General features: G+C 31.3%; 2 protein-coding genes across 3 annotated transcripts in view; both read left to right on the forward strand.

Moving 5' to 3' along the window:
- The window catches only part of LOC129918017 (serine-rich adhesin for platelets), a 51,398-nt gene extending 36,427 nt beyond the window's left edge, over nucleotides 1-14,971 (forward strand). The window contains exons 1-3 of one of the 2 annotated variants that reach the window (XM_055998309.1): nucleotides 4,968-6,038; nucleotides 12,091-13,056; nucleotides 13,436-14,971. In XM_055998309.1, coding sequence (XP_055854284.1) covers nucleotides 12,204-13,056; nucleotides 13,436-14,454 — 1,872 coding nt within the window. In that variant the 5' untranslated portion in view covers nucleotides 4,968-6,038; nucleotides 12,091-12,203 and the 3' untranslated portion in view covers nucleotides 14,455-14,971. Of the gene's footprint in view, nucleotides 1-4,967; nucleotides 6,039-12,090; nucleotides 13,057-13,435 lie in introns of those variants that run through there. The other variant, XM_055998308.1, reaches the window with a different exon arrangement.
- A 2,394-nt stretch (nucleotides 14,972-17,365) lies between these two features.
- Nucleotides 17,366-18,129, forward strand: LOC129918023 (MORN repeat-containing protein 5-like). Its single transcript, XM_055998317.1, has one exon. It carries the CDS (start codon nucleotides 17,484-17,486, stop codon nucleotides 18,108-18,110), a length of 627 nt encoding a protein of 208 aa, XP_055854292.1. The 5' UTR covers nucleotides 17,366-17,483; the 3' UTR covers nucleotides 18,111-18,129.
- Nucleotides 18,130-18,287: the final 158 nt, after the last annotated feature.

Below are 18,287 nucleotides of genomic sequence, written 5' to 3' on the forward strand. Positions count from 1 at the left end.
TAAAGACCGTGTATTTTACCTTGAAAAGAAAGTACTTATGGAGAAAAAAAAAACACACAAACAAATTTCATAAGTATGTTCTATCGTTCAAAATTAATTAAGAAAGATTTAAATCAAATATATTTTGTTTATTTCCATATGCTGTTTCACAGAACCACTTCAATTATGTAGCTGTATATCTTTCAAACGACCTTATTTTATCTTCTTGTTTTCTTTTTTTTCTGTGCTTTAACGATTCAAAACAATTTCTTTTGAAAACACTTAAAAACTTCTTAGACATTTGTCTCACATTTTAGCCTTAATGATTCCTTCCGTTGAAAATCCCATTATTCTATTCCCAGTGGGTAGTGGTTGTCTCGTTTATGTGTATAATCAACTTATGTACGATTTCATGAATAAAATGTAAACATCATAAATCTACCAAAAAATATATCTAAGACGTGCGTTGTTTTGAGTGTTTGCCAATTTTAATACGCATTTTATTATTTTCTCTTATAAAATAAAATAACAAAAAAAATAATAAAACCCAACAGAACATGGACTTTAATTAATAAAATTGAAGATCACATGACTTTTTTTATACAAAATATGTAGTTTTATTTAGTTTTGTTTAAATATTAAAAATAAAACGATTTTTTAATAGAAGACATTATTTTTCTTTAAACAAAATTCGTTTTTTTTTTTAAAAAAAAAAAAAAAATAATATTATAATAATTGATTTCATAACTATTCTTGTAGACTTTCTGTGTTTGCTTTATTTAAACGTCTTCTTTACATAAATGTCTTGTTTATTATTAAAATACAGACTTTCATGCCTTTGAAGTGTTTAATTAGATATTAAATCATATTGTGAAATTTATTAAGGGCCATTTTGTTCACTATTGCTCAACTTCTAGCAAACTCTCAAGTTGACGAACTTGAGAGTTGACTTTAACTCGAGAGTTAAAACAAAAGTTGAGAATTGATTTTGTTCACTATTTTTTCTTAACTCTCGAGTTTATAAAACAAAAGTTGGCTAACTTTCAGTTTTAAAAATATCCCTAGGATATTTGTGACAGCAAACAAAATACTGCCAGTTAATTGTCATTTTTATCGAAATTTTTTTATATTTTGTGCATTTTTTGTGTTTAAAATATGAAATTTGTGTTAACAATCGGTATTTAACTTTATTTTGTTTCATTTTACTTGAATTTTTAAGCAAACAATTGTCTTTTTTGTAAAAGTTTAAGGGCCATTTTGTTCACTATTGCTCAACTTGTAGCAAACTCCCAAGTTGACAAACTTGAGAGTTGACTATAACTTGAGAGTTAAAACAAAAGTTGAGAATTGATTTTGTTCACTATCGTTTTCTCAACTCTCGAGTTTGTAGAACAAAAGTTGGTCAACTTTCAGTTTAAAAAATATCCCTAGGATATTTGTGACAGCACAAACAAATACTGCCAGTTCAATGTCATTTTAATCGAAGTTTTTTGTAATTTGTTCGTTTTTGTGTTGAAAATGTCGAATTTGTTTTAAAGAAATTCAATCGGTATTTAAATTTATTTGGTTTGTGTACTTTATAAGTAATAACTTATCTATTTTTGTCCGATTTTACGTACGCCGCGCCGTTTTTCAAGATATTCAAATGCAAAGCAATCCAATTTCAAAAAAATATTAAGTGCGAATTTTATAATTGAAGTTCCTGTAATTGGATAGAAGTGAAAATATTCAAACGTCCGTGCGTCGCGTCCACAGTGATCTAAAGCAGAATTTTTTAACAAGAAAACTAGAAAAATAACTTCTTGCAAACCCATATCATCAAAAAAAATATTGAATATTTTCGTACACAGAATGTTTTTATTTAAAGGTTTTAATAAAATGCATAAGAAAAAAAAAAATGGTTTTAGTTTTTGTTTTGTTCTTGAATTTTGTTTTATGAATTTGTTCTTTAAATTAGCGGGGCAACATTTTGCATTGATTCCTCTAAAAAGAAAAGGTAATGCCAAAATTGTGTTGCTTTGGATTATTATTTTTGTTTTCACAATAAACAAACAAAATTTTGACAGAAAAATAAAAAAAAAAAAAAAAACATTTTGAAGCAAACTCCCAAGTTTGGTCGGCAAACTTCTACTTTTTCCGGAAGTTGAGAAAACCGAAAGTTGATAAACTCTCGAGTTGAAAATCGAAAGTTAAAAACGTCAACTTCGAGTGAAAAAAACCAAATTCAGAAGTTGAAGATAAAAATTCTCAAGTTATGTTCAACTTCTAGTGAACAAAATCACCCTAAATGTGCCGTTTGACAACCGAAACTCGGAAGTTATATATATTTTTATATGTGTGTAAATACAAAACGGCGGGAAATGTGAATGATTCATTTGATGAATTATAATTGTCTTCGGCAGGAAACTAGTGTTTTGATATTTAATAAAAAGTGCAACCATGAGTGATGTTCACCTTGATATTTGATTATTTAATAAATCTTTCAACTTCTAAGAGCCATTTCCGTTCGTTTAACGTCTATTTTGTCGATAAATAATTTTGTTTACCACGATAAATTGTTTAAAACAAGAGCTTATAATAAAACATGAAACTTTGCTATAAAAATCTCAAGTTTTCTTGCCCAACTTCTACTTTTTCCGGAAGTTAAGAAAACCGAAAGTTTATTAACTCTCGAGTTAAAAATCGAAAGTTGAAAACGTCAACTTTTCGTGAACAAAACCAAATTCAGAAGTTTAAGATAAAAATCCTCAAGTTATGTTTAACTTCTAGTGAACAAAATCGCCCTAAAACTTGTTTTTCTAGAGCCCAAATGAGATAATTTCACAAATTTCGAATGTCAAATCGTGTAGGAAATTTTTAGAATTTGAAATTCGAACTGACCTAATTTGCGAAATTATCTCATTTGGGCTTTAGTGAAAACAGGCTATAAATTATAATATTAACTAAATGAAATGAACGAAATAATAGGGAAGATTACTATCCAGGTAAGGGTAAGGTCAGCAGAGTTCTTTTTATAAGCAGACAGAACTCGGGATTTAAAATAAATGATTTTCCAAGCTTAAGACCTATGTAATCCGCTTGCGTTTATTTTTTGAGTTGACGTAAGCAACTGACAGCCTGAAATGAGTACTATAGAATTTATAAACAATGTTATTTCTATTGTTTTTTTTTTTTATGGAATTAAAAGTGCCGACGTTGAACACCAGGTGCCGGCACACTCGTTTCTCTAACTGCTCTATGCTGCTATTTTAGGTTGACAGTTTTAAAAAGATATGAAAAATGTCAGGTCCTCAGCCCTGCATGTGTTTTGCAGAAATTTATAAGAAAAATATTATGAATCATTTATCAGCAAGTTCTTTCTGTTTGTTGAACGCGCCTAATGATATCAGTCATCAAACCACATTATTAGGTTTGTTCGATGTTCTATTTTTAAGAAAATTTATTACGTTTTCATGAGTTCGAGTTGGTTTGTGGTCGAACTCTCGAAAAAATGTTGTGTGTCAAAAGAATTCCTGGCCCAAAGGACTTTTTAAACAAAATTCGACTTGACTCCGATTTCTGGTCAAATCGAGTTATATGAAACTCAAATCACCTCGACATACACTAACTTAAACGCGTGTTTAAACTCGATTTTACACTGCATGAAAACTTAGTAACTTTCAGAAGTCGATGTCAGAAATCAGGAGTGCGTTCCAGGTATTAACAATTATTAATATTCTTTCGTTGCAATATGCATACGTAAGCGCATAACAAAGTAAAATACCCAAAGTGTTTCAGTCGATCAAAGACATCTTTCGAGAGCAATATTGAAGAAAATCTGGAGTAATGATTGTTTGAGATACAGTTCATTCTTACCTTCAACATTCAAGGTTTCTTTTATTTTCAGATTTCACATCTGTTCTCTTAAGACTTCATTGACCTCTAAGAGTTCCATTATTATAAATGCGCTTTATCGATTTCCAATCAACTATTCAAAACATGTCAAAAATGTGCAAAGAAAAGGGATTGAACAAAAAAAAAAATTTGAAGATGCCAATTACCTATTTTGGTAGGTACGAATCAATATATTTTATTTTTAACTTCACAATACCTATGAACATGACACACAGACCTCAACTTTATTCAAGAAAACTTCTTTCCGAAAAATTGCAATACAATAGCTTGCTGTATACACAAGAGGTATACAAAGAATATACCTTCTATACGATACCAAAAACCTATAAGAAAAACTCAACAACAGCATCTGTCCTTCAGTCCAGCTGTCACATTCTTTTTTTTTCAAGTTTGATTGCGCCTTTGAACTCAAAAAAGAAAACAAAAAAAAAGGTCAGAAGCCACCCATGAAATTCAAAATATTCAGCTGCCATGCCAGCAACAAAAATAATTTTACATGTCCCGGTAAAAACAAATTTGTGTGTGTCTCTGCTGTACCTATTTTAAAACTGCCAATTCTTGAAAACTATTTGCACATTCCCACCTCAGCTGCCAAATACCTATTACCTACCTCGATAAATGCCAATAAAACAATATAAATTCTAATTTTTTTTTACAACTTACACAGTAGTAGGTAATCCATTCATTAAAAATTCCAATAATTATGTTGCTTACCTTTAACTAACAAACAACCTACCTGTTTCGAATTCAAATCAACTCATCTAGATACTTCACACATTTCTATTTTCGTTTACCTTCTGACTGATTATTCCATCTCCGGCTTTGTAGTTTTTCCGATATGAACATATAGCTAAAGAACCTGTAGACTATGACCTACCTGTAATATTCTGGGAATCACCATAGGGAAAAAACTCGCTACAGAAATATAAACAGAAAAAAAAACACATACAATGGATAGATAAATTAAGTTTGACATCATTCATCGATTTCTGTGTGATGTTTAATCATTTTAATTTTAATTACATACACCTACAAAATGTATTTCAGAATTTCTAAAATTAGTAAGTATCTAATTAAATATAAGATTATCTTATATTTACCATAAAAAAACCGCAAATTCACCCCGAAAGCCAATGAGAGAGTGGTGAATCATGAACAAATGTCATGTGGCTGTCAGTGTCAGTGTCATATAAACGATAACTGACCAAAAGTCAACCTGTCTAGACGTGTAATATCTATAGGTATTCCTTTTGCACATGCCCCCTTTTTTTTAGAACAAAAACGGCGACGAGGCGCAACGAAAACCGGCGATGACTGTGACATGTGGTGTATGTAACTCCATCTGTCGGTTACAACAAAAGCCACAGAGTAGGTATAATAATTGTGTGAATCACATTTAAGTATAACTATAACTTGCGGAATTATAAGTTTCTACAGTTTTATGTGAAAAATTACGATTGTGACATCACTTGAAAATTATATGGAGCATTGGCGCGCGGCAGAGCGCATTTTTACTGGTGCGCAGATGTGTCACCATTAATAATACAATGACTCTATAGAGCCTATATAGAGATTGTATAGAGTAGAGAGAAAGCAAATATAAAACTCAAAACGTGTAAAAAGAGTTCCATGATGATGATATACAAACGATCCGATTCTGATTCCATTGAATCGTGCGCCGCTTTGTCATTTTCATTTATTTCTCTATCTACACTATTCGCCAGCAGGGCCAGACCTTGGTCAACAATCTCTGATGTACTGTATCTGACAGAGCCATATTCAGAAACTCGCACACATTTTCAATTCAAACGAAAACCCTCTCCCCTGTCAGATATTTTTTTCGTTTTACTTTTCTGATTCGTTCGTTTTGTGCTTGCTAGCCTGATTGCTTGTGTTTTTGCTGCTGGTCGGTTTGGTCGACTACAACTGGAAGAGCCCCAGTCAAGTCAGTCTATCGCATTTCGTTGAGTCGAAAAGACGTCCTCTATATTCGAGTTACAGAAACGCGCAAAATACATACAATAAAGTCAGTTTGAAAGGTGTATATCTCTCTCTCCTTGGCTTCGCAGTTGTCATCATTATAAACGATTCGTGGAAAAATATTTTAACGAAATTCATTTTTAAACGGAACTGATCGTGAGCGGTGGAAATTTCTGAGAATTAAGGTGTGTGTTTGTGTATATATGTGTATTTGTGTCTGTTTGGGATCATTTTTGGATTGTTTTCCAAGAAATAGATGTCAAAATGTTATGATAAAATGATATTATTGAGAAAGAAATGAAAACCTAGATATTTTTTCTTAAAAAATAACAAATTTAAAAAAAAGAAAAAAAAAAGTCTATTATTATGCTCTTTGTATCTCCGTGTAAATGGCCCCATTTTGAAATTTATATGTAGCTTGCATCTTTTTTTTTTTTGCATTTTAGAATGAATATAGTTGTTGTAGTGCGTGTTGGAAAAATGAATATGAAGTGAATCAAAAAAAAAAAAAGTTGTGTTTTCTCTATGAATTTGTTATTTTTACCTGCCATTTGGATTGGATTTTATGTCTGCGAAAACAAAAACTAAAATTGGATTATTTCTTAATTGACTACGCCAAAGGATATCAAAATGACATCTGTCATCTTAGTCGTATTTACATGTTTTTAGAACTCAATAGATGTTGTATAACAGTTTGGTAGTTGTAGGTGTATCAATGTTAAGTTTAGAAGTGAGGATCTATTCTATAAAAGTCTGCTTTGATACATTTATCAGTGATAATGCCACAACTTTAGTTCATTGATTAATACAAATAACGGGTTTAATATTTTGTCTGAGCTAAAAATAATTTGTTTTTAATGCAAAACAAATATTTTGCTTAAATGAATTGAAACTTGTTAAATGGCAAAAATATTTTGTTGAATTTTTGTTTGTATTTCTAAAATACTGGGAATTGCCTTCCTCTAAAACAGATTCTGTGTGCATGAGATAAAAATATAGACTATTTATGTCTTGAACTACTTTATGAGAAAATAAATTGAAATCAAGTCTTCTTCGTCAAGGCCATTATCTTGAAATTTTAATTTAGTTGAATACCTAATGTAAACGGTGCTAAAATTCAAACTATTGTGTTTATCCCATTACGTAGTTAATATTTAATACCTTATTAAGTGGCGCCCAATATGTACTTTTTGCTAAAATTCATTGAAAATTATAGTTATCTTTATTTATCGCTAAGTGGCGCCCAATTGAAAATTCATTCGTTTCTTTATGATACTTTTTTGCAACAATTCATTCAAACTAAAAACAACACTGCAAAGAAGTCATGAATAAAATTATCAAATGTTGAATATAAAATTCATTATGCATGTCAAAGTCCAACAATAAAATTTTTGGTTTTAAATTGCGAAACAATTTTTTGATGCGTAGTCAGACAGAAAGTCGAAAAAAAATTAAAAATGTTAAATATATTTCTTCGTAATTCTTACGTAGCACGTTTGTTCTTGAAATCCATTCACTTCTTTTTCTTCTTCCAAAAAAAAAAAAAACAGGTCGAAGGCAGCTTTGGTAATTTTACTTAGAAGTTGTTATCTTTCTTTTGAAATGATTTGATTAAAATAGAATTGTTTGAACGATAAAAGTGTTTTATACTTATTGCATATTTTTTCCAAGAATTGAGGAAGTTCGATTACCTACCTGCCTGTGAATTGATTGTTTTTTTGGTATAATAAATATTTTCAGGGAATATATTCAGCGCCATTAACAACCACCAAAACTCATTAAAAAACATGCATATGCATGTACCCTTACGGCAATTATAATTCAATTTCATTTTTCACAATTTCATTTTCCGCACGGAAGAGTTATATTTTAACACTCTTTTGCGGTCGTCGTGTCGTGATAGGTACATCTTTTAAGCATCAGTTTTTACAGCGTAACTTTTCATTTTCATTATGTTTTTTTTTTTTTTTATTTTTTGCTATAGAAGAGTGAGGCGATAAATGATTTATGTAACTGTGTTTAACACAAATTATATACTCATGAGAGCATAATATTTCAAAGTAAAATTTCAATTGAATGAAATTTGAATTTGATTACATAATAATTTTTGACAGAATAATGCTTGAGGCAAATTTATCGATTTGACAGAAAATGTTCAAAGAGCTCAGTTGGAAATTAATCAATTATACAATTAGATTTATGCCAATCCATTTTTGGAAATGAAAACAATTAGGCATTATTGAATTTTATGTGTTTAAAAATTATATCCATTCAAATTCTTGCTTCAATATATGCAAGTTTTGATTCCTTTGGGCAAAATTTGACATTGGAATGGTGCTGAGTTGTCAGAATTGAAAAATTAAGTGTCATTTCTTATACAAACACTTAAGTTAAGATATGTGTAAATTTTTACATAGAAAGTTAATTAAGTTCTTAATTCGAAGACAAACCACATTTACCAATATTCCAGTTTTTAGAGAAACAAAATTATCTCATTTATTTGTTAAGAACAAATTATTTAAGAGATTCATGAACCTGAACAGGCTTATTGTCTATTTTTGAAGCTATACATCTTTTTGAGCGTTGTTACCACTAGTATAGTTTACATTTAAGCGAGTATTTTGAAACGTCAATTTCGATTTGACATGTAGACATTAGATATGTTTTGTTATTTCTCAGTATTAAATAAGTTCTGTTTGTTAATCCATTCGGTTTCACTTGTCAGTTGATTTTTTTTTACTCGTTCAGCGTTCAGGCTTTGAATGCTGGTTTTTAATTGATGAATAAATTTAATAATACATAATAAATAAGAATCCACATAAGCTAATAATAAAAAATTGTAAATTCTTACGATTTTACATGAGTACACACACTTGTTTTTCTTTCTAATGCCGCTTTGAAACGAGTTTCGAATTTCGTTTTTAGTGATTTTATCATGAATCAAACCTTGTAAGCTTAATATTGGATAGAATACAATACAAAATCCTCATCAATGGCTAACACATACTACTTGCATAAAGCATAATTATTATTACTTAACGTTAACATTAGCCCTGTTCCTTTGGGAGGTGGCAAAGTACTAATAGTAGTTTACTAGCGATTTTCAATGGAACGCACTTTCAACGAATTCAATACAAATCGTTTCTACTCGGGAGTAGAGTATGAGTAGATGATAGTACTAGATTAATCAAAACATCTACTAGTAATAAACTACCACCTCCAATGGAACAGGGCTAATAACGTAACATTCCACTTAAAGCAAATATAAAAAAAAAACGAATGAATTCTACCTATCAATCAATGGCAATCCTTGAGTTTTAAAGTAACTGTTAGCATAATGACAAAGCAAAGTTAGAATTGTTGACAATTGAAACAAATATTATTGACGTTTGACGTAGCTAGCTAGCACTTGAGGTGATCTAACGGAATTTCTGTCTATCTCATTCTCTTTGATCAGTTGTTTACAAATTTGGTAGTATTTTGTTTATTATTAAATTCCTTACTGAAATGTTTGTTTTTATCAGAAATATTTTAACAATGTGATAATTAAATTCAAAGAACTTATTAAGAATGATTTACAGATAAGTTATGATATGCTTATTCATGATTAATTTTTTTTAAGAAGTACCTTATTCCATGAAATACGATATCAAACAATTCACTGTTGCCGAGGGATTATGTATGTATGTACAATATTTGAGGTAGTATACAATTTTGATGGGTATTGGAATTTCATATTTCCAGCTGTCAAATGTAATGTTGTCTTACTTATTCAATTTATTTGTATGAGTAGACTGACCTTAGAAACTCGTTTAAAGATAACAAATCGGCTTCTACTTACTTTTTAACTTTGCAAATGTCATTTTGACAGCTACTATACTGTCATTATTGGCCTTAGCGAGTTAATAAATTTCTGTTGCAGAAGAACAAGATTGTACCTTTCATCTTTCAAAACTAAACTAAACTAAACTAAAAATGCAAGGAATACGTATTCTGAAACCGTAACAGCAAATTAAAATTAAATTGGCTTTAAAACAAAGAATTTCTTCCATAACAGGAAGCGAATGACATTAAAAACTTGTGTTTGTGACATTTTTTAATGCTTTGAAATGTGTGATAAAATTTTAATTTACTCAACAATAAACTCTGTAATAAACTAAGCTCCATCATGGCTCCCCATGAAATTCTTAGTTTATGTTTTGTTTTTTATGTCATCTAAAACATTAGCCATACACTCTAAACTCTCCACATGTTTAAACAACATGTAGCCATATAAATCACTTTTTTTAAGTGTCACATTTGTCAAAATATTTTATTTTTAAACTTATTTTCTTTATGTTCGTCCTTTCCACTCTCTCTTTCTCACTCTGCAGTAGTGGTTTTCAACAGTTGTTCGTTTCGAGTATTAAATTTTTCATTCTCGACAGACAGCATTCAATTTAATTTCCACCTCCTACTCTAATAAATCCTCTTACTTTCATAATTTTTCCGTTAATCTATTTACTTCAGAGCTCCTACATTTCTCTTATTTGTCTCTATGACAGCCTACATTTTCCCGTTGCGCACATCACACCAACCACACTTTAGTATATGTCTTAAGTAGGTGTCAGAGATGTCATCGTAATCTTTGCCAAAAATAGACGTGTACATTAACGAACGTACTTTCGAAATAAAAAGCTATAACAAGAAGAAAAAAACATTTTGTATTTCCGATAAAAATATAAAAAAAATCTTGAACGGAAGTGGTGTCATTGAATTTTATCACTTAGTTTGCGTTGGTTTGGTCATCTTTCTGTCAAAACGGAAAAAGATACTTCAAATATATTTTCTCTCCATAATAATTTGTTAGTTTCTTTGCCAATTTTGGAATTTTCGATGACGTTGGAGTTCATTTTTTTTTTTTTCATAACAAGATATAAATCCAAATAAGCCGCATACCGCCTTCAACCGCACGTGAATATTTTGTTGGTTTATTTGTATACCTTAATTTAATGTGGTTCCCACATGGTGTTTTGTTTGACAGAAAGAGCATATTGCTGGTTGGGGTTTAAAGTTTTGCAACCACCTGTTAAGTTGATTGGTATGTTTCATGGCTGTCATGAAATTAGAGATATAGGAAAGCCTTTGTTGCTTTTAACTAAGGAAAGGAAAACTGGATTGGTTAGAAGTGTTCCCTCGGAGAATGCGGAATACATTTTGAATAAAACTGTTATACAGAGGAACCAATAACATTTTTAAGTCAAAATTTTTACTTTTAAGAAACTTAAACGTTTTTCTACAAAAAGAAAGTAGTTTTTTTATATTGCAACTGTCATATTCAGTCAAGTAATGGCTGACACTCTGACAGATTTCAAAACTTCCATAATGCTTGACTACGTATAACAGTTGGTTAATCAATCAACTAGCTGATTATGCTTAGAATTTATTTATGAATTTCATTTTGATAAGACATACCTACTTGGTCTGGAAAAGTACTATGAGCGAGAATATAAAGTATCACTCCCGGAATCTAAAATACAAGATCATGTACAAGTAAAATACACTTTTTATTTAATCATGACTACAGAAATGTAATAATAATATCTCTCGTCACAAAAATGACGGCATGCTGACAACCTACTAAAGTAAGGTAGAGGATATTATATTTGCAATATTCTGACGTAAAACCAAGTTGAATGTATGCTGTTTCTATTGACAAAACGATTAAAAATAACACAGAGAATCCGTTTTCATCTTAAAAACAGATAAGATCGTCATGTTTGACAGATACATAGGTATTGCTTACTTTACTTTTGTTTTCATTGGGTTCTCCGTCATTTTGCTTATTTGTTTATGAAAAATACTGTGTAAACATTCTAAAATGACGTTGATATTTGTGTATAATCATTTGTTGACCTTGTTAGTAGATTACGTTTTGATTGTTTAAATACGAAAAAAAAAAACTGGAACTAAAAGGTAGCAGGTTGAAGTTAAAATTGTCATGGAACATTCATTTGGTGAATTTGTGTCTAAGGGAATTGATATTTGGGCAAATTACCTTAAATATCCGCCTGAGTTAAAATTTGGCATATGACTAGCAAAGTGTCAAAACACCGATAGCTTTCTCAACAGATCTGTTTGTTAAAATCTTCAAGAGATAATATAGACTTTTTTGACATCTTGACAAATTTGAATGATTTTAAACCATAAATTTAGTTAATCTTAAAATCTAACTGACATTTCTTTTCTTCTTTACAGATTGTCAAAAGAAATGACTCAAGGTTCTCAACATTGGACACAAGAAACAATTCTTCCAAATTTTCAAATTACCGAGTTAAAGAAGTCATTACTGACTTATAGTAATTATATAAATGGGGCACCGTCTTAGTAAAACGACGCTAGCCGATGGTTCAAACATTACGGCAGATAATAATGAGAAAAAATTAAAACGTTCTTCATTGAAAAATACTACAAATGCGAATAAATCCATCTCTAAAAGAGAGTCATCATCTAATAATACCTCATCATTGAATCTCGAGCCATCAACATCATCTACAGCGGGTCCTACAATAAATGTCATCACTGATTCACAGACATTTTGTTTTGAAACTCGCAGTGATTCAAGTTCCTCGTCAAACGGTCCAAGACAAATTATTATAAAAATACAACTAGCCAAAATGGAAGCGGGTGAAAATGATTTAACATCATCCAGCACATCATCCTTAACACCAACAACACTAACACTAGATGGCAGCACTACAGAAAGTAATAATAATTTGAATGTTGAACGTTCAAATATGACAGTTAATGCAATTAGTTTTCAAAGAAATATTGCTTGTGATCAAGGAAATGAGGTTAAATTGAATAATCTAAATGGCGGCTCCACAATGATGCTAAGAAACAACAATAGCAACAATAACAATAATAATACTTTTGTGAGTAATTTTACGGCTGTGCCGTTCATTGAAGATAACAGTGATGAATTCAGAAATGGAACAAATGTACAGAATTTAAACATAATGGTGCGACAAGTAGGAAACTGTCAAATTATTAATAACATAAATGACAGTCGGCAAGGTAGTAGTAGTAATAATAATAATGAAAGCAAGAGTAATCGGAGTAGTACGAGTAGCAGTGAATTCAGTGATGCCATGGCAGATTTAGTTGGAGAAGAATTTTCAGCGACAGCAACTGAAGCTACCACTTCAACGTCGTGTGGCGAAGGTGGGTTATAATTTCTTTAATATACTTTGACGTGACATCAGGAATTAGGTGGAAAGTTATTGAGAACTTATCCAATTTCAATTGGCATTTTACGGCCTTAGAAAGAGCATTAAAATTGATTTCGAAATTTTTCGAACTTACTTTCGAAAAGTGCGCTTACAAATTAATACTTCATTAACGCGAGAGATTAAACTTTTAAACTTAAGTGTTGACTTTGAAACTGGTTATTCAAACTGATTCAGAGATCAAACTTACCAAGCTATTTGACATAATGACCTAAATATCGTTTTTGACAGTTTGACACATTGAACTTCAACATTTCTAAATATTTTCCAATTAAAATTTGAACTTGTAACTAATAATATATTTTTCTTTTCAGATTGCAAACACCATTGTTGCCGACGAAAAAAATCACCATCACCCTCCGCCTATCCTTCCAAATGGATCTACTGCAAAGGCACATGTGTGGACGCGCTAAAAAAGTTTCGCCCGAGTTGCAGCAAAAAACAAAATCAACTTCCAACAAGTACATCTAGCCAGAGATCTGGTGATATGCAACCGCTGGCGGCTGTATTACCCAACTCAACTGAGTTGCCTCGTACATCAAGCAATCATTTGGCTCTATGGTCACCTGGCAATGATGTTATCATTCCACTGGCATCACCGCAAATTGTTGTCGTTCAATATCCAACGGCTTCCCAAGTTGTAGCCTTAGCACCTATTGCTAATTTGGACCAACACGCAATTAGACTGATGACCGGCGATCTAGCTATACCAACAACGCCCGAATCAACAAGTTCAATGTCAGTCTCGCCTTGTTCGACAGCATCTTCAGCGGCGACAGTCCCAAATGGCACAATTGTCCACTCACAAGTTGATTACATGCATTGGCTAGTGCCAGATCTGGAAAAAATCACCAAATCTACATACTATTGGGGTAAAATGGATCGCTACGAGGCTGAAAGACTGTTGGAAGGAAAACCAGAAGGAACATTTTTACTGAGAGACTCAGCACAAGAGGAATACTTATTCTCAGTGACGTTTCGAAAATATGGACGTTCATTGCATGCGCGAATCGAACAGTTCAATCATGAATTTAGTTTCGATTGTCATGATCCTGGTGTTTATACAGCCCCAACTGTCACTGGTCTCTTGGAGCACTACAAAGACCCAACAATTGTAATGTTCTTTGAACCAATGCTAACCTTTCCCCTGCATCGAAATAAAACATTCTCACTTCAGCAATTATGTCGTGCAACAATTGTCAGCCAAACAACATATGACGGTATTTCCGAACTCGAAATTCCTATCCGACTAAAGTCATACCTCAAAGAATACCACTACAAGCAACGCGTGCGCGTTAAGCCTTTCGATGAATCCTTTTATAATTGTGCCTAGTTAAAATGGCCGCTAAAGCAAAATGGGTTGATTGCAACGCCAACGCAACCTAATAGAAACAAAGAAAATACAGCAAATACCCTTAACAGCATATCAAAATCCAAAAAAACTGCCCCCCGTTTGACAAACGCACTGCGAAACATGGCCGCCGATCTGTTTGTGTGCCATTGCAGTTCGCAGACTTAAATCTAAGAATAAAAAATAGATCCCCAGTGATGAAAGTATTTATTAAATTCCATAAACAAAAAAAAAAATGCTATAACATAACCTTTAAAAGATTATAAGAAGAAAAAGAAAACTAGTAGTTTTGTTACTTATTTATTTGAATAAACATAAAAAACAAAAATATTAAACCAAATCAAACAAACCGCCGTTTTTTCGAATTAGCGTAGTTTGTATGCTAGTGAAGAAAAATGGCGGTTTAGGTCAAATTAACAAGACAAAATAACTGTATTATATTTATAATTAGTAATTAATCCAGGTAAGATAAAAATGAGAATAAAACAAACAAACAAAATAGCACAGACATTTTATGTACCTACATCAAATGTAAATATCTTCATAGTATAGTTCTCTCATTTTTCGTTACATTATTTTTAAAATTTGTTGTTTTATTTTTTTTTTTTAATTTTTGTTTTATTAAGTGGCAACCACGCATTATAAATAGACTTTTTTTTAGCTATTATATTTTGTATAAATTAAGAATAAATATACCTATACATTTATATTTTATATATAAAACAAAAAATTTCTTTTGGCAGTGCCAAAGTTTTATTATTTATAAGTTTACTGTATTTATTTGGTAGTTGAATATATTATTATTATTATGGTAGTAACGGAATATTTATAAAATTAAATATACATTATACAAAATTAATATAAAAAATATCATAATCAAAAATTAAATTAAATTATTTATATCTATTAAATATAAAAATACTATTGAAAAAAAAAGTGAAATGATGAGAAAAAGAAAACTAGAAGTGGAAAAAATAAACAAAACCTATAGAAGAAGCAAAAAATAGTTAAAAAGAAAATATAGATTAAAGCTTATCCACTTAAAAACATAAATTTTGTTGTTTTATTTAATTTTTTTGTTTAACAGAAAATAAAAATTATTGAGAACTTAATCTGTATGATTACGCTTTAAACCGAACAGGAAGTTCATCCAAAAAAATATGAATTTGATTGCAATTCACAATTTTACTCGACCGAACAATCGATGACCAGTATTTATACGATATGATTTTTGTATCCTTCTGTAAAAACAGAGTGATATTTCAGGCTATTCAGCATCACATTGTAGAATTGCAGAGAAAAGCATCGTGTCGTATAAATTCTGACATAAAAGACAAGTCATAAGCTGTGAATAAAAAATTACGTATTCTGTTGACTTTCCAAATGTCATTGAAAAGTGAGTAATCACTTGCAAGTGCACGAGAATATTGCAATTGAAGATGGGAATGTATTTTTGCTTTGGTTTTGAAATTTTCAAAAACAAATTTTTAATTTTAAATCTATATAAACAGAAAACAAGGCAATACCCTTCATCTTGATGACGTCACACTATTATAAATAGAGTGTGAACGTCGCCTTACAGATCTCAGGCATTCATAGTCTAATGTCTCATATATGGTAAGCAAAACAAAAAACTAACCCAACAAACAACTACCAAGTTCAGAATTGTTCGTATGAATTACACAGATGACGTCACGAAAACAGAAACAGATAGGATGACGAATATCTGAGTACCTATATTATTTTGTATTCTGTATATCTTGATCTCAAATATTAAAAAAGTCAAAATCCAATCGACATTTTCATGAATTCCGTTTGTATTAAGCGCGAATAAGATTGAAACAGCACCAGTACTGAGGGCGAAGCCTTCGTATCTTGTTATTAATTGATCTATGGTTATGAATTTGCATGGTCGCGCTTCTGTGCGTATTTAAATATGGCGATGCGAAAGCACACACACATAAAAAAAAGACATGACAATTTGGTAGCAAATGGTACGTTTCCATGCATCATGTCATCACGAGCTTTGCTTCAACGCCTCTTAAACCTAGATCGAACTGAATAGGGCGAGTGGATTCAAATCTTTTTATCCTTCAAAATCTAACTCGATCTCTCGACTCTACATGAAATTGCATGTTTTCACAGCTTGATTTTGGATCTTGGTAAATGTATCTACCCTTCAAGCAAACGAGTCCGACCTCGGTCCGAATCGGCTCCGAAGTGAGTCAGAGCTCGACTACGAAATGGGTGCGACGGCGACTCAAATTAGTATGCAAATTATAACCACCGCGGAGCCGATTGCATATGTATTGGTATTTTCATCACGATTTCTCCTTTGAGTTTGTGTTTCATACACAAAAAGTTGTAAATGTGTGAGTAAAATGGCGTGTCGAAATGGAGAAATCAAACAGAACTCCGTTTTCTTGCTTGAAGGGTATAGCGAAAACCGATGGTCAGAATTTATGGGGGGTGGGCGGGGCGGGTGATCTTTGATTTTGAATTTGTATAATCTTATTACGGGTAACCCCACACCACAATCTACATATTGTTCCTTCTCTTCCTCACTTAAATAAATTTAACAGGAGAAATGAAAGAATTTGCTCGGTAAATTTCAAATAATGCAAATTGTCCCAAAATGCACGACAATGTTTTCTTTTCAGTAAATTCAAGAACTGTGTTGCACATTCCTTGCATTTTCATTCAGCCCTATTCTGAATGAAAACTCCCGGGGAATGTTTTTCGGGATAAGGGCTCCCAATCGAAAAATTTTAAGAATTTGTTCCCTCCTGGTTAATAAGTTTGAAAAAGCGAAAAAAGAACAAAATTTCTAAAAGCCTTTTGATTATGATTCCTTTTTCGGACAAATTTCCCCGGGAGTTTTTATTCAGAATCTGACTGATTAAATTTTTGTACTGTCCCCTTCTTTTGATAAATGCTAAGTAGAATTTAGGAATCAAGCCAAGTAAACTTTGGAATTTATAAAACAAAAAATTTACATTTTCACGTATATTATGATGGCTCCAGTCCCATTTAAAAATGAAAATCAGAATCTTAAATTCTGTACAGGAACTTCATATACCGGAAAATTAGATTCCGAAGGTCAAATGACTGGCCTAGGAACATACTCTTATCCAAATGGCACAGAATATAGAGGACATTTAAAAAATGGTCAATTCCATGGCAGTGGAATGATAATCGATATAAAATCAAAATTTAAAATGTGTGGATATTTTATCAATGGTAAATGTGATAAATATGACATATTCTTTGGCGATGGATTAGAATACAATCAAGAAAATTGGAGTTATTGTACCGAATCGGATCGTCGTTTTTGGATTGAAATAAATCAGGGAATACCTGCTGTGGGGGAGACATTTTTAACCAACGATAAACCTTCAAGAATTATTCCACCCGGACATTATGACACTGGAGAGGGTTTCTTTGATCCAAAAAGTGATAGCATTGTTGATGCATTGAGTGGAAAAAGAATACGTCATGTTTGTCTTCATGAAAGAAAACGAATTTTAGAAAATTATCGAATGAATCAAGTTGATTTTGAGATGAAGCATAATTTGATGAAGGAGGTTAAAGAAGTTGATATCTCGACTGATTCCTGGGTATCTTCTGATGGCAAATAAAGATGTTTTTATTTTGAATTGTGTTTTAGTTTGAATTGAAAAACTGTTAAATTTAACGAAGAATTATTATATCTTAGTCGATACCCAAATCATATAAACGGAAATAAAACTTTTCTTTTATTGGTTTGTGTACAAAACTCTAGTTTCTTTGAAAAATAGTTCCATACTCACAGATAG

This window comes from Episyrphus balteatus, chromosome 4 (genome assembly GCF_945859705.1).
Source record: "Episyrphus balteatus chromosome 4, idEpiBalt1.1, whole genome shotgun sequence".
Classification (NCBI taxonomy): domain Eukaryota; kingdom Metazoa; phylum Arthropoda; class Insecta; order Diptera; family Syrphidae; genus Episyrphus; species Episyrphus balteatus.

Coding starts and splice junctions, on each gene's coding strand:
- LOC129918023 (XM_055998317.1), top strand. CDS start 17,484: ATGATGGCTCCAGTCCCATTTAAAAATGAAAATCAGAATCTTAAATTC.